The 25,255-nt window shown below is 36.2% G+C and overlaps 1 protein-coding gene across 17 annotated transcripts in view; it reads left to right on the plus strand.

Annotated features, from left to right (window-relative positions):
• The window catches only part of NRXN1 (neurexin 1), a 1,215,464-nt gene that overhangs the window by 441,622 nt on the left and 748,587 nt on the right, over window positions 1-25,255 (plus strand). For all 17 annotated transcript variants that reach the window (XM_068971240.1, XM_068971223.1, XM_068971278.1 and 14 more), the window contains one exon: window positions 24,368-24,669. In XM_068971240.1, coding sequence (XP_068827341.1) covers window positions 24,368-24,669 — 302 coding nt within the window. The remainder of the gene's footprint in view (window positions 1-24,367; window positions 24,670-25,255) is intronic.

A 25,255-nucleotide genomic window follows, 5' to 3' on the forward strand; every position in this document is an offset into this window, starting at 1 on the left:
AAGCCATTTCTATTTTGTCTTTCCATGTATTTCACTGAATGTTTATAAAGTTGTATAATATTTCATAGATTTATTAATCATTAATTTTCAATTTCATGGATTGTTTATACATGTTTTTTACCTGTTTTACTTTTGGTGGGCTAGGGATTTTTTCTGAACTGGTTCTACCAATGTTGAAAATATTATACCTTACACGTGTATTCTGAATACCTAGAACAAGACATATGAGGCTCTTAAAACTGGCTAATAAATGAAATAATTTGTATTTTTGGAAAATTAGGTTACTATCTACAAGTTTCAACTCTTTTTTGAGTCAATCTCCAGATAATGGCCTAAGCAAATGTGTTTATAATTGATATGTGCTTGGTACATATGATTTGTTTATTAGCAAGTAATTGTTGCTAAGAAGACTTCCTATTGCATAGATATTCTATAGAGTAATATTAAAACAGGATTCCCAGATTTAATAATATTCTCTTAAAAAATGTGATACTTGACCTTGCATTGGTCTTTCACATGCTCATTAGAAATTTTCTTTCGATAAAAATACTCTGTATTCATGTCTATAGTCTTTCTACCTTCCTACCTCCCTCCTTCTGTCTTCCTCCTCTTCTCCTCAGGAATTATATGCAACTGAAAGAAAAATAGTTTAACAAAGGGTATAAAATATGAAAGAGGTTAAAGGAGAGATGGCTCAAATGAGGCATTCTTGTGATTCTTGGTGATTCTGGAAATATGTGGCTAGTGGAACTGTTGCAGGAAGGGGAACCCCTTCCAGGGCCTGAAACTGGGCTCTTGTCTAACACTCAGAAATGAATTGTCTGAGGAGACACATGTGCTGACAAAGCAAGAGATTTTATTGGGAAAGGGCACCCGGATGGAGAGCATTAGGGTAAGGGAACCCAGGAGAACAGCTCTGCCATGTGGTTTTATGATGATGGGATTAATTTCTGGGTTGTCTTTAGCCAATCATTCTGACTCAGAGTCCTTCCTGGTGGTGCATGCCTTGTTCAGCCAAGACAGATGACAGAGAGAAGAATTCTGGGAGGTGGTCAGACATGGGGTGTCTCCCTTCAGCCTTTCCTGAGCTCTTCTGGTTGGTGGTGGCTTATTAGTTCCATGTTCCTTACCAGGACCTGTTGTAAAACAACTTATGCAAATGGTTACTATAGTGCCTAGCCAGGGTGGGTGGTTTCAGTCAGTGTGCTTCGCCTAACAGAACAGGTCACAGAAAGAAAGAAAATAGAAGTATAGAGTCAGAAAAAAATACAACATTTGAGGAATCATAAGAAAGCTGAATTTTTCATAGCTGAATTATTGAACCTAGTTTGTGTCACTAGTGTGAAAATAGATGGATGAGGTTTGACTCCCTTTTGTACTCCCCTAGAAAGATCTCAGATCTGCAGCCAAAGAGCTGATTCTCCTCAGTTTGATCTCTTATATCACAGTGTGCTTATTGGAAAGCCATCTAGGGAATTTCAAACTTTCTAAATACAAAATGCCTTTTTTGACCAGCCAGGAGTCACCCTCATGACTAAACAAATCTGCCAATTTTAGAGTATCCCCTGCTTTGACTTGTCATTGATGCAGCATCTGTCAGGGACATAGTGCTACTGTTTGCAGGAAAGTTCAAGAATGTTCCAAAGACTCCAGGTGGCTGATGTCAGTGTGAGAAGAAAGTCAGTCATCAGAATAGCTGCCTCCCACCTGTTTTGTCTTGAGTCTTCTCTAAGACATCTTCACTTCTCAACAGTTTCTAGAATTTGACAAGCAACATCTTCTTTTTTCAGAAATTTCTAGACATTTCTGTAGACAACCAGAATATTCCTTGCCATTTCTACCCGCCTTAATTCTTACTCTTTCATTGGGTCTTGGTGACTGGAGTGTTCCTTTCCAGGGAATCTCTTTGTAAGTGCCAGTCAAGTATGTGCCTTCAGGGCACATTTCAATTTTCCTTCCTTGGTGGCACTTTGAACAAATATAATTGAATGATTTGTTTAATGTGTGATTAGTACCTGCTTTTCCCCCTTAGATAGACATGTAAATAAAAATCATTCCTGATCTCATATTCAACAAGCAGCTTTCCTTTAGCTCTGTAATCAAATTTGAGTTTTAATTTTAAGCACAGTAGAGATTAAAAGGGTCATAGATGATAATGATGAAAAGTGTCATTTACATTTTAAAATAGCTTATTTGGTTGGTGTTTCATTCTTGTGCTCATGTGCAAATGGCAAATTAAGTAATTATAAATAATTCAGCCAACACATGGTTATTGAGTGCCCCCGAGGTTCTGGGCACTGTGCAAGGCCCTGAGATCCAGTGGCAGACAACCATCAGGATAACAACAACCAGTCTCCTGCGCTCACTAAGCTCCCACTTTAGTAGGGCATGCGGATATTAATATATGAATAAATTCATCACTTAGGTAGTGATAATTGTTCTATAGAAGAAAAATAAAGCCCAGGGAAAGAAAAAGATGCAAGTGCTATTAATTCTGGAGGAAGTGCCTTGTTATTTTTGAAATAATTCTTGTGTTATTTATTTTTTCTTAGAAATGAAAATTAGAGACACTTTTCTATATAGCTTATAGAAAAACACTGCTTTCTGGGATGTGGCTTTGAGTGTTTATTTGGGATCACGTTTGAAATATACCTGTATTTGACATGATTTTTCAACACCAAAATTAAGAAATGTATGTGATTATCATTTTATAAATAAAAATGTATATTTAACAAACCTGTAGATGCTCTTCAGCATCCCAAATTGGCTTAAATTGCAGCATTTTCGTTCTCTTACCTTGGTAATGAAATTGCAAGAGGAAGGTGACCATTTGCACTTTCAATGTAATTTTATGTCCCTCAGGGTTATTATTGGCAGGTAAATATCAAAGAATTATTTTCCCTCAACCTGGCGGATGGACTAATGAAGAGGTTGAACTTAGAGGAAGGAATGTCCTCTAGTGAATTAGTATAAGATAATTTTATTCCATCTCATAAGTTTATGAGACTAAAATTGATGTCCATCCATCAAGATGGTTTAGGCCTTAATTTCTGACTGCAGGGTCATGAGGACTAGCCATCTGGGGGCCGGTTGTCTGTTTCCAGTTAAATTGTTGTTATTTGTTGCCCTTGTTATTTTTTTAATAGTCTCCTCTGGAATTTGTAGGAGTTACTCCTTTCCATAGACAGAATTTTAAAGTATTATAGCTTGCTAATTATAAACATACATATATAAATCTAGTGAAATAAATGCCATTTTCATATTTGAAAGAGTGATAAAAAGAGTAAATGTTTTTCTTAACAATTCAGTTACTTAACAAAATTAGAATAGAAGACTAAAAAGGCAAGGCAAAAATGTTAATTGTATTTTTTCGCAAATCATCATATGTATCAATTAATGTAGATATTTAAATCATTAGGATTTTTACCTGTTTTAAGATTTTAGGAATATGAAAAGCTTATCCAAACACTACAAAATACTAGCTTTGTGTAAAATCTACATAAAAGATAATAAATCTTTCGAGAACAATACAAAATAGGGCCCAAATAGGTGGAAAAACAAACCGTGTGTCCCTAAATTGGATGATTCAAGGTATAAATTAAATGACAGATTTAGGGCATTTTAACTCATAATCTCAATTTTGGGAGAGGAATTGGGGACTTGATAAGTTGATTCTAAAAGTTAATGCAAGCATAAATATCTAATTTTTTTGTGTGAAAGATAATTTGGGTAGTTTACCAACATGATCTTAAAAGATACTATATAATGACTGTAAGTAAAGCAACCTGGTTCTGTCATAGAAACAGATAAACATGTATGTGGAGACAAATGAGGTCTAGAAATGGATTAAGTATATATGGAGTTTAGTATATGATAATATGGTGTTTAAAAACTGAGGAAGACTATTTTATTTAATAGTATTGAAAGAACCGATTATACACTTGGAAAAAGTAAAATTATGTTTCACTAATGTATCATTCTTATAAATAAACACTAAAGGAGTTACATACTATAGAAATACTAGAGGAAAATGTCTTTTTGATTTAAGAAGTAGGGCATGTTTTCTTAATCAAGAAATGAAAGCAGCTTGCCATGAAGTAAAACTCTGATGGGACTGATTTTATAAGATTAAGGAACAAACAAACGAAACTTGTATACAAGGAAAAGTGGATGACATATGTTGCCAGACACTGTGCTAATAATTTTACAAGCATCAACTCATTAACCACTGGGTGAATATTACTTTTACCCACATTTTGAATAGTAATTGGAGAATTATGATGTTTAAACAACTTGTCCCCATTCACAAAGCTAATAAGTGATGGAGTGGTGATTGTCTACTATGATTCTAAAGTGTGGGCTCTTAACCACATCACTGGGAACAGAGTCAAAAGGAAATGCATTTAGGCACTGTATTCATCTGCATTTAAGTTTATTCTACCAGAAAAGTTGGCATCCACATAGGATATTTAAAGAAGGTGTGTGTGCATGCTGTCACTTCAGTCATGTCTGACTCTTTGCGACTCCATGGATTGTAGCCCTCCAGGCTCCTCTGTCTGTGGGATTCTCCAGGCAAGAGTGCTGGAGTGGATTGCCATTTCCTCCTCCAAGAGATCTTCTCCACCCAGGGACCGAACCCACATCTCTTGCATATCCTGCCTTGACAGGCGGGTTCTTTACCACTAGTGCCACCTGGGAAACCCTATTTAAAGAGTATCTTGGACTATTACTTCCTATATGTTCAATATAATAGTTTTAAAGAATATAAAGTCTCCATAATATGCTTTAATGGTGTTTAATGCAACTTACTAGATTATATCTCACAGTTCAATAGAATATATCATTGCTCTACTTCTTTGAATCATTAGACTAACATCCTCTTTGGCAGATAGTGCAAAGTAAACCCTTTTTACATGAAGTATCTTTCCTCACAAATGCTTATCTATTTGATAGGAAATAAGAATAAAAATATCTAGTGACGGACCATCCATCTGTCTCCCCCTTTCTCTCAAGCTAAACATGAGTAACTTTCCAAATGCTTAACTCTCTTTATTTTTAACATTGAAATTATCACCTTCACTTTAGATAGACTGCATTGTTCAAAACTATAATGTTAATACTTATAACAAAACATAACAAAAGTATGAGGTGCACTCTTGTCCCTGAGTCTGTGCCAATCAATAATTCATAATTTAGTCTCAGCTGGATATTCCTGATAAAAATGTCAGGAATATCTCTTTTCTTTATCAAAGCCTTTTACAATTCATACATAACCGAATTTTCTGACTTCATTTGCCATTCTTTTTCATGCCATCTTAGTTCTAATCAAATTTCATTAATTGTTTGACTTCTCACCTCTAAATATTCACTCATTTTCATTCCCTCACCAGAAGTGCTGCTCCCCAAAGTTCCTACATTTCAAATGTATCATCCTTCAAAAAGTCATTCATGTTTTGCCTTCTCTATTTAATGTATCTCAACACTGGAAATAACCTCTTCTTTTGCATGCTTCTGGCTTCTGATATGCCTTGTATCCTCTTTGCATTTTAAACATCTTATAAGATAACATTGTTTCCTTCAAAGCAATTAATACAGTGCTTCACACATAGTAGGCCTTTAATATGTTTCCTTAAGTAATGATTTAATTAATTCCTTGAGACTTCCATGATTTATTTTGCAAACACATTCTAAAATGTGGCTTAAGATTTCAGACTTTGAAATGCAGCAATTAAGAAAACTAAATCTATTTCCCCTGAATAGTTTATTTAGTCCTTTATATATGTACATACAGATCTTGATTCATGGAAACATTTCTTTGAAAATCTTTATGATTGCAAACATATACAGGCCTCCTATTATGTATAGAGAGGAAGTGTGGTTTTTAGAGAGCAGAACAGACAGCATCAAGAAGGGGACAGACAGATGCAGGAACTCATCAGCTGTCAGGAAGGTCTCTGCAGGCAACACCTGCAGTAGCATCCTAAAGTGCTTTGAAGGCGTGGAGTGGTTATTCTGCTGAATAACTGAATATCTACAGAGCCAAGGTCCGTGACCTTGAGCACAGCAGATCTTTTCTGCTGAATATGATCTTATTCCAAGTGAAGTCAAATTATTCTTCCCAGTCGCCAAGAAAACCTCAAAGCTTTGAAACCACTTTGCCCCGAGAGGTGCCTCAAACCTGCTAGGGCAGCCCACAGGACACAAGGACCGCAGAGTGCACTTGAACTGCTTGGAAGCATAAAACTTTCCATTTTGAACAGAATCCAGATGTGTCTAGGTTGTATGCCAAGTATAAAAAGGACCCTGACCTGAAGTAGGAAAGGCTTGAAGGGCTGCTTCTGTGTCTTCCTCAAATCGGAGCTAGAAGAATAAAGCGTGTGTGTCAGTTGAAGAGACTCACAGGCCTGACAGAGCCACGGACATTCTATATTGAACCGTTGGCCCACTCTTCCATTTTATCTCCTTTCTGCATTCAAAGAGTGTGCTTTTTAATTAGTCCAGCAAGAAGCAACAAATGAGGGAAATGCGGGAAAAGCTCTTTGTCTTCAAGTTGAAATACACGTAAAGAAAACACAAGCAGGGATTTATTAAAAGGATTTTGTGAGGAGGCTTTTAGTCAGTATTTGACTTGGTTAAAATCCCGACCGATTGTTTATTATGGCACAGCAGCAAAGGAAGAAAAATCAGGTTTTGTGCTTTTGTCTCTTAGGAGAAGGAAGAGGAGCCTTAGATGCTTCAAATTTCAGCCTGTGGTGTTACGAGGTATCACCTGTTAAAGAAAGACAGGCCTGCCAAGGAGAGTTGCTCATGGATGGGTGTGGGCTCCTCTTGCTAACTGTTTCAGGACCAGCTTGTGCGCTGCAGCTTTCTTTCTTTATCCACTTTAATCCCAGCATTTCTTCCCCTGACTCTCTCCTCAGAGTAGAACATCCTTGTTTTTAGCGTCCACCGTGAGATATTTAGCTCCCATACACATTTCATCAGCTTCGGGTGTTAACTCTGACCAGCAAATAAAGAGCACCATTCAAGACAGAATGTTTGCCTTCTTTGAACTTTGGCATTAAATTTTACCAGAAATACATAAACGTTATATATTTGTATAATGAGGGTTTCGAAGATATGCTAAATTTTTTTATTAAGAGAAAACTGAAAACAGTTGAATTCAGCTCTTGGGAGTTTCTATGTGTTTGGGCAAGTGTGATTGCCTGAATCGGTAGTACGACTCTTCATTGCTTCTTAGATGCTTTTCCTTCAGGAAGGAAATGTATAATATCAGCATCTGAATGGGTTGAAGATCCATGCTTGTGCTTTTACATAAAGACTGGCCCTTTTAAAGAAAACTGTGATTTAAAATCAGATGCTTTCAAAGGTCAGTCTGATAATGTATGTACATGGAAGGGAAGAGAGGACATGCACTTGTGTTGCCATTTTTGTGAAATAAAGTATGCAAATTACTTATTACTTAAGCAAAATGCAGATGTAAAGCAATACTATACACAGGCAGATCATATCTAAACTTAAAGAGCTGCAACATTTTGTCACATTATTATAACTAAATTAGTACATTTATAAAGGAACTCTTATTAGACGTTAAACGTGTAGGTCATATCTTTCTAAACCCACGATTCCCTTCCATGCTGATACATTTGAATCACTTGGGAAACTTCTAAAAGTGCCCATGCCCAGGACATTCACTGGACTAATTAAATGAGGGTATAGAGGTGGGGGTCTGGAACTGAGGCAATAATATTTTCTAAGGCTCTTTAGATGGTTTCGTTGTGATGCCAAGTTGAAAACCACTGTGAACATTAAACATTTCATCAAATAATCTCAGTCTGATATACCTAATGAGTCACTGATTCAATTCTTGTCAATATAGTTATATATATTCAACTTATGTTTATTTTTATTGTAAAACAATACAGATTTTTTTCCCACATTATGGGCAATACTATCAATTTAAAATAAAATGCACTGTCTGTTTTTAAGTGGCAATATTTGAACGTTTAAGTCAGTTACTTTCATTATACTACTATAAATCAAAATAAACTGCAATATTAAAATTTTGATGTTGAGAAGCTTACATAATTAGTGCAAACATGGTTAGAGAGTCAAGATGTTTACTTCACTTTGAGATTATAGCTGAGAAAAAATATTGGTATTCTTAAGTGACAACTTGAAAGCTATAAAGCTAAACTTTTACATGTTGTCTTTGAGTTATGAAAACTAGTTATCTGAGAAAGAGATTAAGTTAGGATTGAATGTCATGTTGAAAGAGCCAGACTGCCCTATATTCTTCAAAATGAATATTTTCTTTCCTCTGAAACTGTGAAGATGTTCCATTCAAACCTATTTAAAACAGCATTAGAAATGCAACAGAATCTGGTATAAAGGCCACAGGATTCAATCAGAGATCCATATTCTGGTCTGAGATATTCACAAGCTACATACTTTCTGCCAAGTCTCTTAAATTCTCTGGGCCTTGGTTTTCTTATCTGTAGAGTGAAAAGGCTGAATTAAATCGGTGTTTTTTACTTTGATTAATTTAATTTAGTTTTTAATTGGAGGATAATTACTTTACAACATTGTGATGATTTCTGCCATACATCAACATGAATCAGCTGTAGGTATACATATGTCCCTTCCCTCTTGAACCTCCCTCCCACCTCTCTCCCCATCCCACCCCTCTAGGTTGTCACAGAGAATCGGCTTTGGGTTCCCTGCATCATACAGGGAATTCCTCAGTTCAGTTCAGTTCAGTCACACAGCAGTGTCTGACTTCTTGCGACCCCATGAGTCACAGCACACCAGGCCTCCCTGTCCATCACCAACTCCCGGAGTTAACTCAAAACTCATGTCCATTGAGTCGGTGATGCCATCCAGCCATCTCATCCTCTGTCGTCCCCTTCTCCTCCTGCCTCCAGTCCTCCCAGCATCAGGGTCTTTTCCAGTGAGTCCAAGGGACTCTCAAGAGTCTTCTCCAATACCACAGTTCAAAAGCATCAATTCTTCGGCTCTCAGCTTTCTTCACAGTCCAACCCTCACATCCATACATGACCACAAGAAAAACCATAGCCTTGACTAGATGGACCTTTGTTGGCAAAGTAATATCTCTGCTTTTGAATATGCTATCTAGGTTGGTCATAACTTTCCTTCCAAGGAGTAAGCGTCTTTTAATTTCATGGCTGCAGTCACCATCTGCAGTGATTTTGGAGCCCCAAAAAATAAAGTCTGACACTGTTTCCACTGTTTCCCCATCTATTTCCCATGCTATCTATTTTACATGTGGTAACATGTATGTTTCAATGCTACTCTGTCAAATCATCCCACTCTCTCCTTCCCCCACCGTGTTCCAAAGTCTGTCCTTTATGTCGGCGTCTCCTTTGCTGACCTGAAAATAGGGTTATCAGTACCATATTTTGAGATTCCATATATATGAATTAATATACAGTATTTGTCTTTCTCTTTCTGACTTATCCTCTGTATAATAGGCTCTAGGTTCATCTATCTCATTAGAACTGACTCAAATGTGTTCCTTTTTATAGCTGAGTAATATTCCATTGTGTGTATGTATCACAACTTCTTTACCAATTCATCTATCAGTGGACATCCAGGTTGTTTTCATACCCTATCTATTGTGAACAGTGCTGCAATAAGCCTTGGGGTACATGTGTCTTTTTCAGTTATGGTTTCCTCAGAATATATGGTCAGTAGTGGGATTGCTGGGTCATTTGGTAGTTTAATTCCTAGTTTTTAAAGGAATTTCCATGCTGTTCTCCATAGTGCTGTATCAATTTGCATTCCCACTAACAGGGCAGTAACGTTCCCTTTTCTCAACACCCTCTCCAACATTTACTGTCTGCAGACGTTTTGTTAATGGCCATTCTGACAGGTGTGAGATACTTCATTGTTGTTTTGTAAATCAGTGTTTTTCAAATTTGAGTGGTGAACGTTTTTGAAATCAATTTAGATCAATTAGCATTTCTAGAAAAAAACATTAAAAGAGTGCATTGCAAGTACAAAGTCTATATAGAGGATGTGAATCCTGAGTACCTAGGAAGAAATTTTCGAAAGACTTTGAATTGGAAGATCTCTTTAACTTTTACGGTTTTATTAATTGTTCATGAAAAGGGCATGTAGTGTGGGGAACTGAGGGGTAGGCAACTTCTTTCAAGCATAGTATCTAAAATATATCCACGTATTCTTGCCATAAAGATCACTGTCATGGTCAGTGATCTTTAGAAAGAAAAGACTTGTTTCAATAGGGTATTTGGTTTACTCACTACAGGTAGAAAAGGTGAAAAAAGTATGTAAAATTACAGCTTGTGAATGTGGAAATATGTCTTATCCTTGAGACCAGAGAATGCTCACTGCAAGAAGTGAGCAGATGCATTGTGAATTACAGCTACCAATTTAAGAGGTGGTATTATTCAGTCTGGCCAGAATGTTCTCTCATCAGTCAAATGACTTCTAAGCTAAAAAGTGAGAATGTGCTCTGCTTTTTGATTACTTCATTTATATTTCATCCATGTTATTCTACATTTTGTGCTTACTGTTGGGAAATGGGTTCTTTCAATGGAGAGTAAGGGAAGGGACAGCCCAGTAATTTACAAGAAAACATTGAGTTTCAAACTTAATATGTTACTGGAAATAAGTGGAAAGTAAGAAATAATAATAATAAAGTATCAGGAGTACTACTCCAAATCTTATTAAAGTATTACTTAAGGGAGTAGGTGCTAGAAATACGCTTCTTTTTCTTATATTTTTTTAGTGAGGTGTGGTTGTTGTACAGTATTATGTGCTTCAGGTATACAGCATCGTGATTCACAAATGTTTAAAGATTATACTCCATTTATTGTTACTATAAAATACTGGCTATATTCCCTGTACTGTGTAATATTTTTTAAAATGTTTCCCAGGTGATTCTGATGAGCAGCCCTGTTTGGGATCAACTGGTCTAGAGACTCAGCTTCTCATCCCTGCTTCATTTGTGCCTAGCTATAGATGCCAGAGATAAATTTCATAACCTTTATAGGTCTCCTTTTTCCTGTTCTAAAATTTACATTTATGTGACTCACTGAGATTTCTGATGAAGTTTCATTGTTAATCACAAACCAACCAGTGTCCTAATTTTAAAAATTGGAGCCTAAGACATAAATGTATATTGTAGATGGCACTAAAAAGGTAATTATAATAATTTCTACATTCTAGGAAGTTTGCTCTTTTAATATTAGATCCCAACAAGTTACCGACTTGTTGACAATGTCAGATATTAACCAATGAGACTGTTCTCTTACAATTATTCCCACACATGCCCCTTGTTTTATAATTCTGCCTATTTTCCCTACTCCAATCATAAAAATCTGAACTGGGAATAAATATTTCTGACCAATGCAAGCTGGGCTAATCAAATTTCATCCCCTTTGGGGAATTAAAAACTGAAATGTAATTACTTGGAGACTGGGGTTCACTGTTGTTGAGTTATATGAGTGATACAGCCTTATAGGATACCAAAGCCTGTGAGGAGCTTAGCTCTTCCCCATGTTTCTTCCCTACCAAGATTTCATGGTTCAGCAATTCCTTCTATTCTGTAAACTACTTCTGAATTCTTTCCGATAAATTCTGTATATTTGCATTAAGCTAGAGTTCTGCTGGTATTGGGAAAGGAATAAAGACCTAAGAAATCTATTGAACAGAATAACTTCTCTCCTCTGTTTCTAGAAAGGTACCTGATTTGTACCATTCTTGGGAGACTTGAGAAAATAGTATTCAAAGCAGATGAGAAACCAGGTTTGAGAAATGCTGAGCTTGACAGTGTTGATTTATGATGCTTTCAATACAGCTATGATAGATGGGTGTGGGGAGATTATGGAAGAATCAGTATATAATTAATAATCATGATGCTAAAATCATTATCTCACCAATCCTTATTTTAAAAAATTTGAAGGTGTGGCATGGCAACATCATGATAGTCATTGTACTGTGGTCAGCTCTGACTCAGTTACATATGTGCCCATGGTCATGTAGCACAAACCCATCAAGTGGGGAAACTGAACCCAGGATTCCTAATTCCAAACTAATCCATTGGAAAGCATTAGTCATTGTTGATTGGAAAACACTATTCATTGTTGATATATCCTTTCATACATTAATTAGAGAAATATACATGGTCCTGAATTGATTCATATAAACTTATGGTAAAATGTTATCCTCTTAAAATGTTTTATATTCTAGGAATTTCACTTATATATGAAAAAATGCCTTAAATTTGGGAGGAAAAAAAGTTTCATCAAACACATTCTTTTAACACCCCAGCATATATTGAACCAGAAAGTCTGTTGAAGGTATTTGTTTCTGGACAAGGAAGAAAAGTGATCAGAATAGAAAGTTTGCTTCTGATAGAGTGTGAACAGAACACTTTCAATGTTGCTTTATTTTTCTTAAATTTTAAGTCCTTACAGTCTAAGAGGAAAATTAGCTCTAGAAGCTCAGATAGACAGAGGGGTTGCTGTGGAAAGTTCTTTGTAAAAGTATCATCATCAGAAAACTTTAAAGACATTTTAACTATCTTGTGTAATTTTGAGAGCAGGAAAGCAGTAGAATTTGGCACAAAGTTGAGCCTCAGTAAATGTTTATTGAATGAATCGGTGAAACAGTGGCTCAATAAATCAAGAATGTTATAGGACCATAAAATTTTAAAATTGAAAGAATCACTGGATATCACTTAGTCCAGCTATGTCCCTTTGCCATAGAGGAAAATGAGGCCCAGTGAGGCTAAATGGGGAGACCAAAGGGACAGAGAGCTGAAAGTGGCTGAGTCAAGACCAGTGCTCAACTCTCCTAATCTTTACTATGATGTTTTATTTTGTTTTTAGAAAATGAAACATGAAAGTTAAAAAAAGCACAAAAACCTCATGAAATCATTTTGAAAGTCATTCAGGTTTAAACTTCTTTAAAAGAATAAGTCATCAATAGAAAAACATATTTTTTCTTCCTTTATGCTATTTTCTTCCATCTCTTTTTTATAGCATGAACCTAAATTAACCAACAATTTCCTAGAATTAGGGTATTGGCCAACATGAAATTCTAGTTGTTAAATTACTAGGTAAAAAGCTGATTTAAAAAACAAACAAACTACTGGACAGTCTTTTAAAATATGATATTTACTTTTTTAATGGGATTCCCTGTTGGTCAGACGGAGACAGTAGAGAATCTACCTGTAAGGCAGGAGACCTGGGTTCAGTCCCTGGGTCAGGAAGATCCCCTGGAGAAGGGAATGGCTACCCACTCCAGTATTCTTGCCTGGAGAATTCCATGGACAGAGGACAAAGAGTCAGTAATAACAGCGATAACCAGTAATGATAATGATAACCAACAGCTGATTGCTCGCCATATGCCAGGCAATATAAAACGTACTTCTTTATATTCACAGCAGAATGTTGAGGATAAATTTTTTGCATAGAATTGTTGATTAAAGCCCCTTGAAACAGAATTTAAGTAACCTCTACTCTAAAGAAAATCTCTAAACACTGGCCACTTATCTCCCTCAGCACTTAGTAGAAGACAGCAAAAGTGAACTTTTGACAACCTCTAACCCAATTCCTGCCTCCCTACTTCCCACCTTCCTTATCTACCCAAGCATAAGAGATGAGTGAGTGGACCGAAGAGTCAGTAGATAATAGGCCTCATGAAAATATACTGTCCAAGGAGAGTCTGCTTATTTGCCCGAGGTAATAGAGAGAAGAGACTGCTATAGAAGCTTATCTGCATTCTACATTCCTGAGGCATGACAGTGTTTGCATCAAACTTGCTGACCTACCTTTGCCTTGCTGAGGAGAAAGGTAACTGGCAGGATGGAAAGAGACGAAGGAGGGTAGCTTACAGTCTCAACATCTGGTGTAGCCAGGATGCCTAAGATTCTGTGGGTCATGCAGACACTGTACTTTAGTCTGGAGCTTGAACCATCTGGCCAGTATTACTCACAAGAAGGCCACTTGCTGGGCTGCGGGGACAGGGGATCAAGGAGCCAGATGCAATGTGTTGGAACCAGAGGATGAAGCAAGTTGGGCCAGATGAATCAACCCCATCCCCACCTCTCTATCTGTATCATTATGTTTGGAAAATGCAGTGATGAGGTCATAAAGCACACTTGAGTCTACCATTTCAAGGGTATTAGAGGTCAGGGAGGGTGAACCAAAGAAGCAGTTACAACCAATAGAAGGAGACTGCAACAGTGGCCTCCATCTTGTTCTCTCCCTCTCATCTGCTCCATCCGAATATACCAGAAGGGCCAGGTTTTAAGGCAGGTGGTAAAAAGATGTCTGTTTTTATACCACATCCTCCCTTTGTTCCTCAGCTCAGACTGTGAATTGAGGGCTGAAACTTATATCTGAGGTGAAAGTTATCAAGTAGCCTGAGTCTTTAATAACCAAAAGACCAGAGATTTAGTAAGTCTGCCCAGGATGTTATTAAGAGATGGGGAAAGGAAGTGACAGTGTGTGTATGTTTAAAATCAGCGACTGAGGGAATATAATGAATGTATAAATAAATATCCTTTCATGTTTATATACCATGAATATATCCTTTGGATTTTGAGTCTAATAAATTTATTACACATGTGTTATATTACTTAATTCTCACAACTAACCATCATGTATATAGCTCCTATGCCTCCACTCATTGATCAGAAAACAGATTTTTAAGATGAGTGATTATTATTAAGTGATTATTACTCATAATGTGAGAGTGGGATTCAAACGCAATTGTATATGACTATAGCCCCTATTCCTATGATCTATAACTTTATAACTATCAGGCTCATTGCTGTCACTTTCATACTTATCCAGAATCCAATCTCTATGTAGAAGTCAGACTTAACTTTTTAAAATGCAGATCAAATCTTATTACTTTTCAGCCTGCAATACTCCAATGACTTCCCATTGTACATGGAATAAAATTTCAAAAGTTTGACCAGAATGATGCCTGAATGGATTATTAATCTCCCTCTCAATTTGAACTTCAATACTAGGCTTTACATGTGTGGCTTTTTGGGTTCAATATTCTTTGCCTTAAGATCAAAGACACACCATGGGTTTCCAGTATCCCTTCTCCTGGTGCAAAGTGTGGCACTCTAAAATTCAAGTGTTCTTGGACTTCCCTGGTGGCACAGTGGATAAGAATCTGCCTGCCAATGATATATAAATAAATATATAAAATATTGAACATGGGTTCAATCCCTGGTCGGGGAGAATTTCACAAGCCATGGAGCAAGTAAGCCCATGTGCCGCAACTGTTGAGACTGTGCTCTTGAGCCTCCAAGCCACAACTGCTGAGACTGTGTACCACAATTGCTGAAGCCCACACACCTGGAAGCTGTGCTCCCCAATAAGAGAAGCTACCACAATGAGTAGCCCTTGCACTGAAACAAAGAGTAGCCCCCTCTCACCACAACTGAAGAAAGTCTTCTCAAAGCAACAAACACCTAGCACAGTCAAAAATAAATAAATACAATACAAGTGTTTTTAGTTTATACTGATCAGTATAAATGTGTGAGTGTGTGCTAAATTGCTTCAATCATATCTGACTTTGCAATGCTATGGACTGTAGCCTGCCAGGCTTCTCTTTCCATGGGATCCTCCAGGCAATAATACTAGAGTGGGTTGCCTCCATGGTATAATGAAGAATAGCATAAATGAGGAATGTTTCTATGTTTAAACACAGGATATCTATAAATCTGCTATAAACATCATTGTAATCCTCTAATTATATATGTAATAGTATATATGCTATATATACATATATATATATTATTTATTTATTAGGTAGTCATTCATTGACACCCAAAGAAACCATAACTTTATATAGAGTTGCTTTGGAAAGCCTATATTCACCATGCTATGGGTTTCCCTGGTGGTTCAGATGGTAAAGAATCTGCCTTCCCTGGGTTGGGAAGATCCTCTGGAGGAGGGCATGGCAACCCACTCCAGTATTCTTGCCTGGAGAATCCCCATGGACAGAGGAGCCTGGTGGGCTACAGTCCATGGTGTCACAAAGAGTAGGACACGACTGAGTGACTAAGCACAGCACATACAATGCTATGTTTTTGCTTTGATCGTGTCACTGATATACACCAGGTTAAAAGATGATGGAGTCTAGTCATAGATTCAACTGTGGGAGTTGAGCCTGAGGCAGGCCCAGAAATTACAATATTGCACACCTGGTGAATGTTTGTTTATGACTTTTCCTGCATGTCATCTGATCTGTGCAGAAGTGAATGGTCATCAAGCCAGTTAAGACATGAAGTGGCCTGTTTGGTTCCCAGCACCTGCAGTTATACATACAAATGCAAATCAGTTGCACAATAGAATTGGAAAATTGCCCTGGAGTATTGAGCTGTGTCCTATTATTTTTTATTTTTATTTTTTAGAGTATGTTCAAGTGTAAATGGCATTTAGTTTTTGGTCGTTAGTTAGAAGCTCATTTCATGGCATTATCTAGGGAGTAAGAAAGAGTAAGATTGGAATAAAGAAAGCAAGGGGGGGTTACATATTATGATTCTACTCCAGTTAATTAATGTGATCATGGTTTTATCTGTTCAACCCTCACTCTCTTCAGCTAATAAATGAAAGCATTATGTCAAATAATATCTAAGTCTTTCACTTTCATATTTAATGACTTCACATATATCATCATTAAAATTATGCCTATTTTTCTAGGATTATCTGATGGATACTTGGCAACTTACTTCCAGATTGGTTGCCTTGAGGTGTATCTGAAGTGAAATAAAACCATGAACAATGAATATTTTATGAAGTTTTGTTTCTTGCTGCAAACAATAGAAGCTAACCAGAGAATTTCTGTAGGTTGAATCATAATTGGGAATTTTGGAATGATTTATGACATTTCATCTGAGAGAAAGTCCAGATAAAGAACTATTCTCCCTTTAAAATTATGCTGTTTTTCCTTACAGTGATCAATTGATTGTTTTAATGTATATATTACAAAGGATTTGGGCAAATAAAACTATGCTGTTTTCTGTTACACTTCTTAGGAATTGAAAATTTAACCTGATGTGATTCAATAGGCAGACCTTCTTTTTCTATTTTTCTAAGCTTGCTTTATCTTCATAGTCAGAGACAGCCAGGCTTGTTATTTAATGTAATAATGTAAACTTCTAGTGTGTACCTTTTTTTAGTCAAGAATATTTTTGGCATGATATTCTTGTGTATTTGACTTCTAGAGCAGTAAAACAAATGAAACAAGCCTCTTACTCAAATGTCAGTTTTTAATGTGTTGATTTTAGTTCCTGGTTTGTGTTGAACACAACCTTAGAATATATTTTAAGGTATAGTGAAACCTTATAAACCTGTGTGATTTGGGACTGTATATATGAAAAGCACGATAATCGAGAACAATAATGTAGGTCAGGTTCTTGCCTTCAGAAAATAGCCTGACATTCTCCATGTAAGTGGAAATAGTAAGACTTCTCTCTGACCATAGATATCTTTGCCTTAGGAATTAGGGTCATTTCCTTGCAGGTCCTTCACTTAGTAAAGAAGTTCAGTGAGCTTGAAAGTTGTGGCAACATAGGGTAAAATTAGTGAGACTTTACCCAAAGCATAAGCAATGGGAAGGGGCACTGCTCTGAGAATCAATTTGTGAGTGAACTCGAAAAGTCATATAACCTTTGTTGTTGTTGTTGTTGAATATTCTACTCTCTAAAGTATAAATCAGTAATTCTTGCTGTTAAAAAGGATCCATTTGTTCAGTTGACCATCCAAAGATTGAACACTATCTGCCATATCCAGTTAAGTTTCGGTTATGTTCAAGTCCTTTCTGTGATAAGAAATTTGTTTTCTAGTAGATGAAATGTTCCACCTATGGATAGCTCTCTTATAAAGTCTATTATTTTGAGATATATTTTCTCATAGCTATTATGCTTTGATTCTATTCGCACCCCTGATTCGCTGCAAAATGGAATTGCTCCTCTAGGGAATAGCCTTCCTAATGTTTGAAGATTCTGTCACATATCGTTTAAATTTTTCTTTAGAGGATTTTTTTGACACTACCTTATGTAATCTAGAAGTCTTTTATCGTCTCAACATATACCCAATAAATTCCAGCTTGTCTAAAGAGGAGTGTGATAGCAGGCATGAGCCACCTGAAGACCATCCCATCCCTCTTCTAAGAACTATGAATATAACCCATGCCTACCTGAACTTTTTTGAGTGTCTCCCTCACACTTTGGGGTTTCCCGGTGGCTCAGATGGTAAAGAATCTGCCTGCAGTGTGGGAGACCCAGGTTCAATCCCTGTATCAGGAAGATCCCCTGGAGAAGGAAATGGCAACCCACTCCAGTATTCTTGTCTGGAAAATTCCATGGATGGAGGACCTGGTCAGCTATACCGTCCATGAGGTTGCAGAGTCGGACACGACTGAGTGGCTTCTCTCTCTCACACTTTGATTCATGTTCTAAATCCTCTAGATTTTCCACTTTCTTTGTTTTATCTGGTATGTCTGGGAAGTCATGTTTTCTACATATTCTTCCTTGTTCAGTTGAGTGATTTTAGACCTCAGAATAGAACTCAGATTTTATACAATTTAGATTTTTTTCATTGAATTTTCCTTCAGAAAACTAGATGAGCAAGAATTGTGTATTTTTGTCTGAGTCATAAGAGAGTTGAAAATTGGTGAGGACTGAAATCCAGTGGCACCCATTAGATATCTCTTTCTCCAATTGTATTATAACAGGAAGCAAATTAATACAGAATATTAGAAAAATAAATCAAGTTTTTGAGCAGTGTATTTTTTAAATGTTTCTCTAATTCTGTTGTAGCATTTCTATGATGAGTAGTAGACACCCCCTTCATCTAAACAGTGATCCATTAATCAGGACATTTGAAGTATGGTCCCTCAAACAATTATAATTACATCCATGCAGCTTATTTATATTTTCTAAATCCTGTGAGGTTGCTCTGGAGAGCAAATGGTGTTAAGGGATATTGACATACATAGAAAAGTTTTAAAGTGATGCATAGTTGGTATTATTACTATTGTTGTTATTTTCATTGTTACTAATAAAAGTACTATTAATAAAGTAGTGTCTTGCTCCTATCACCCTATTAATCAGGAAGAAAACGACTTTATCAGATGAATTCGTTTTGTTCTCAGTCATCTAGATTATGAATTTAAATTATTTTTTGAAATATAGTATAAATACTAGAAAGCGCACATATCATTAGTGTATAGCTATATGAATGTTTGCACTCTGATCACACACATTAAAAAACCCAGTACAAGAACAGAATGCTGCTAGTACCCCCAGCGTCCTCCTAACTAGTTTCCCCTTCATTTCTATCAAAGGCAGTCAGTACCTTGACTTACAACAGTAGAGATTTAGTTTTATTTTTTTTATATAAGTGAAATTATAAGTATCTTCTCTTTCGTCTGGCTTTTTTTTTTTTTTTTACTCAATGTTATCATTGTGAGTTTTATCCATATTTTTGCATGTAGTTATAGACCATATATTCTCTTTGCTGTTTAATATAATATTCTATAATTATGCCCCAATTTATTTATCCATTCTACTATTGATTGGCATTTAAGTACTGTCCAGTTTGAGGTCGTTATGCAGAGTGCTGCTGTAAACATTCTAGTGTGTCATTCTGATGATCTTGTGTTCATTTTGCTGGATGTATACTTATAAGGGGAGATTCCTGGGTCATAAGATAGGCAAATTTATCTTTTAAAGATACTGCTAATTTCAAAAAGCAGTTCTCACCAGCAATACATAAGAGTTCCAGTTGCTCCACATCCTAACACTTGGTACATTTTGTCTTTTTCACTTGTTTTATTTATTTTTTTTAATTCATTGTGGTATAATATATTGATATTTTATTATGGTTTAGTTTGCATTTCTCTGAATTCTAATAAAGTTGAGCATCTTTTCCTATAGTGGTGAATCTAATTTCTTTTTGATGTTTATTGTTTTAGAACATATTAGAAATGCATAAGATATTTGGATCTTATCTTTTAAAATGGATGTAGACCCTTTCTTTAAAGCATGAATAACTCTTTACTGTGCTACTTGGTATTTGCATTTGACATAGCACAAAACTTAATGATAAAGACAGCATGGTAACAAGGACGAATTATAGTTCTCTTGAAGAAAATTGAATGACTTACATATTCTCATATGGTAAACAAATTCTTTCTTGAAAAAGAACCTAACAAAAATATTTCCCTGCTTAGATTCATGTCTCATTTATGACTTTTTGAAGTAAAGTTATGTTCTACAGGGTGAATTCTTCCAAAACTACATGGTTGCATTTAATGAAAATTTAAATTATCTTAATTTGGTATTAACATAAAAAGAGTGATATACTTTCATTTTTGAGTAATATGAATATGATGGTGTAAAATATTATTGACATTCATATAACTTCACAGATTTCCATCTAGTAAACTATAAACTCTAATATTTAGTACTTTTCCTTTGGCTCTGCCACATTATCTGGATTTATTTTGCATAAATCATATTAGGAATGATGTGAAGTCTCCTGGATAAAATGCTACAGCCTCTTAACTAGCAACAAGCCTCTTCAAGGACCCACTCTCTGTTCTTTAGTATTTAAGGGTAGTAGGCTGAATTTAAGTTCTCTTCTGTGACTGGCATTTTCTGAATTTGACAGTCATTTAAACTCCATGTGAATCACTTTCTGAATGATTAAAACTCAGGCTAGAATAAGATCTCTAAAATTCTCTTTGGTTCAGAGACCTCTTCTGAGTATTCAGTGGGGATGAAAAGTTTGCAAATATCCTCTTCAGATAAGTGAATCTCACCATATCTGATGTATGTATATGGATATGAGCCAGAATTCTTTTGGCTCCCTATTCCTTGAATTCTCCTGGCTCCATATTCCTATTACTCATCAAATGATCAGAGCAGTGAGGAGAGAGTAATGGATTGAAAGAAATTGGGAATGTTATTTTTATTGATTATAGTAACCATTTTCTGAAGACCAATACCTTTATAATACGTGATGTCCCCATGGAGTAGCATAAGGCCAAATAGTGCTTATTGCAGTTGGTCGATTTTAAACTCATCAGCACTCTCATTAATTAGCATTGGATAACAATGACTATTTTTTCCATAGCTTTTACAAAACCTGGAGTTTTTCTATCTTTTCAATTTTTGTCAGTTTCATGGCTGCAAAATGAATTCTGAATTTGAGTTTTGCTTTTCCCTCAAGACTCAAAGAATTGAACATGTTTTTATTTATTCTAATAGTATATACCAGTTTTTCTATGAAATTGTTGTTGTTGTTCAGTTGTATCCAAACATCGTTTGCCAATTTTCCCATTTTTCAGATCTTTTTTTTTTTCCAAACCGATTTATCAGAATGCTTTGCAAATCCTGTATTGTAGTCCTTTGCAGATTAATATGGTATGAAAGCATTTTCTGCCAACTTAATTTAGATTCTTACTCTCTTTATGGTATTATTGATAAACAGGTGTTCTTAATTTTAATGCAGTTAAATATATCAATACTTGATTAGTTTTTTATGCTTGTTTAATAAATTCTTCCATACCTCCATATCATAATTTCTTGTCTTAACAAAAATTTACAGATTTACCTCACTAATTTATGTTCTTAGTCCATGGAGAATTGATTTTTGTAAACAAAATAATGTAAATATTCAATTTCACTTTATTCATGTAGTTAACCTGTTGTCCCAACACCACTTTTTGACTAATCTCTACTTTTCTCACTTTTTTGCAATGCCTGATGACATAAATCATTTTCGTATATGCATAAGATTATTTTTAGTTTGATTATTATCTTTATTCTCTCCTTTTGTCTATACTAATGAATTATCTTTAGTATCACGATTTTCTAATAGTTGTTCATCTTTACACAGGAAACTCCCTTATCTTCTTTCTCTGATCTATCTTGGCTATTTTGGGCTCTTTGTTTTCCCATAGAACTTATAGAAGCAGCTTTTCAAATTTGTTAAAAAAAATTATTGATATTTTTGTTGGAATTTCACCTAATCTATCGATCTGTTTATATGTTTAAAACATTGGTTTTCCTCAGTTCATAGAACCCTGCAATCTGTCTGAAGTATCTTAAACCTAATAGATTTTGAAGATACTTTTGGTCTTTCAATTGTACAATTATATTTCCTAATGTGATTTTTTTTTTCCACCTGTACTCTTGATAATGCTCTTAAGTTTTTTTCTTTTTTTCCTACGTTAGCTAGGACTTGAAGCACAGTATGTTGATAGCGGGCATCTTGTTCTATAACTGATCTTAAAGAGAGTTTTCTAGGTTTAATAATGAAGTATGGCATAGGCTATTTGTTTTAGATCATTTACCATATTTATTACATTAGTTAGGTTAGGAGGAAGACATCTACCATTTCTAGTGCCCACCAACTTTCCCAGATGTCTGTACAGCATAATCTCATTATATCCTGAGAGACCGGTATCACTAACCATGTTTAGAAACTGAAATTTTAAAAGATGCATAATTGCCCCCCAGTACAGTTAACACGTGGCCTGCTAGGATCTAAATTCATACTTTAGCCTATGTTTTTTTTCTCCCCCCTTCATTATATCATAAATATTTAGTTGTGCTGGCTCCCAATATCAACAAGCCATTTGCCATATTGAACTGACCTGAGAAGCAAACACCTAAACCGTAGACTTTCAGAGAAAGGGATTAGGTCAGTGTTAGTCATTCCACTATCGCTGAAGACTAGCACCGGGCTTATACTTGTGGATTTCAGCTAATAATTTGAGTATATGAAAGGAAGGGACCTTTTAGTATGGATCGGGCTGACATTGCTATGACTCTGAGTAAATTGTAGTGGATTTGGCCTGACCACTAGTCTTCACTAATAGTTTACTAGTAGGTAATAACTCTTCCTCAAGGGTTCACTCTCTTGTGAAAGTTCTTAGGTGCTCACTATCTTACTCAGTGCCTTGCCTTGCCTGCCTGTATTAGTTACAATGCTTTCTGTATCCAGAGAGTCAGGTCATTGGACCCTGATGAGCTGAGACCTTAATTTGAGCTCCAATGCAAAGACATGACATATATGTCTACTGAATGAAAGTAGTCCTGAGTTAAAATCCTATTGCCAAGATAAAGATAAAAGTGAGACCCCTGTTGGTCTTTGAACCCTCCAGTGGGCACAGTAGAGATGCTATATTACCAGTGAAACAGATTCTCTAGTACCACTTGTAATTCTATGTTTACAGTTTATTAGAAGCTGAGTCCAGACCATACGGTCTCATTTTTCTTGGGACAATGCCATCATTGCCTAGAGAGTTGAAGGAGATTTTGGTTTCTACTTTTCCTTTGATTAAACTCACTTAATTAGTAGGAAAAGACTGCTCTTTCCAAATAGCCACCATTTCTGTTTGATTTAACATTTTGTGGGATCCACGTTGTTACCCCTAAATAAATGTGGAGAAGACTGAGAAATATAGAAAATGTTGAGACCTCATTTACATGCTATTCCCCTGAGAATGTGCTGGAATTCTTACCAGTCTCATAAAAGCCAGTCTTGCCATCTGCTTGGTGAGATCAGAGAATGAACAAATAATCCAGCTTCTGCCTTTAGGCCTTCTATCACTGTCCCCTCCACCCAGGGAGAAAGAAAAAAAAAAAAAAGCATTTGTTCTATAAGAAATCTATTCACTCCCAGACCAAATTCTGTCATTTTTCTTCTTTACTTTCCCCTCACCAGATAATTTGTTATGGTTTCTCAATGGTGGAAATATTTGGCTCTTCACTGAGAAGATCTTTGAATATAAATACCTCACTGAAAATTAAAATAACCTCAGTTGGATGGAGAGAATGTTGCAAACACTTTGGAATCCATTGTTGCCAGCAGAGTAGAACCATCCAATATGTATTTATGGTACCTGACTCGTGCCCTGGAGATATCACAGAGCTACTTGATCTGATCAAAGCTCTTGCAGTGATACTTAAAAATTAATTGAATTTTCAAGAATGTCAGATTTAGCTATTGCAGTTGATGGCCCAATAGCTGATGTTTCTTAAAAATATGCTGCCACCTACAGTATTGTTAAGGAAAGGCAACCTACTCCAGTATTCTTGCCTGAATTCCTTGGACAGAGGAGCCTGGCCGGCTACAGTCCACAGGTTCACAAAGACTCGAACAGGACTGAGTGACTAACCCTTTCACTTTTTCACAGTGCTGTTTAAGGCTCTTGTCATGAATGTTAACTAGACAAAGAGTTAACCTGGGGGATGATTAGTTATCGTTTCTGTTAAGATTTGGTAATTTGCATAGTATATTTTCTTTACTTATGCATGTGTGTATCTGTTTCCCTCCAGGAAAAGAAGAATATATTGCCACTTTCAAGGGATCGGAATACTTCTGCTACGACTTGTCTCAAAACCCCATTCAAAGCAGCAGCGATGAAATAACTCTGTCCTTTAAAACCCTTCAGAGGAACGGACTGATGCTTCACACCGGGAAATCAGCCGATTATGTCAATCTCGCCCTGAAAAATGGAGCTGTCTCTCTGGTCATTAATTTGGGATCAGGGGCCTTTGAAGCACTAGTGGAGCCCGTGAATGGAAAGTTTAATGATAATGCCTGGCATGATGTGAAAGTCACCAGGAATCTGCGTCAGGTAACAGCGCAGTGGATAAGAGAGTAACTGGCTTTGTTTTCGCTACAGCTGTGTTTGTGTGGTACTTGAAAACCCTAACAACATGAGATAGGGCTCCTCAGAGTCGCTTACAAATTAGCTTTTTCTTCTTCTGAGATAAATCTTCCTGCCATACTTGAGCAGGGGCATATCTAGAAAGTTCCAGGGGCCTAAAGGCTGTTTTGACTCATCAACATGTGACAGTTTCCCAGAGGGCTGCAAGGTCATCCCTGAGACCTGCCCTTCCTGTGACGTGTGTGATTCTGTTGTGTTTTTGGTTTTTTGTTTATTTGATTTTAAATTATAGTTTTCATGGTGATCATTTGAAAGCATGTACATTGGGATCATTAAATCACAGTTCCTTTTTTGTAGTTAAAAAAAAAGAAAAATCAAAAAACAATGTGTTTGTGATTCAGGATTGTGTCGATCCCTACTTCCTCCCCAGCCCAATCTCTGAAATGAGGACAGAAAAAGCCCCTGAAGGGAGAAAATGAATTTGGGGATTTCCACATCTCCTTAAGAATCTGTTTATGAAGATATATTTATTTTTTAGCACAGACACTTATGT

The sequence above is a fragment of the Capricornis sumatraensis genome, chromosome 1, assembly GCF_032405125.1.
Source record: "Capricornis sumatraensis isolate serow.1 chromosome 1, serow.2, whole genome shotgun sequence".
Taxonomy (NCBI): domain Eukaryota; kingdom Metazoa; phylum Chordata; class Mammalia; order Artiodactyla; family Bovidae; genus Capricornis; species Capricornis sumatraensis.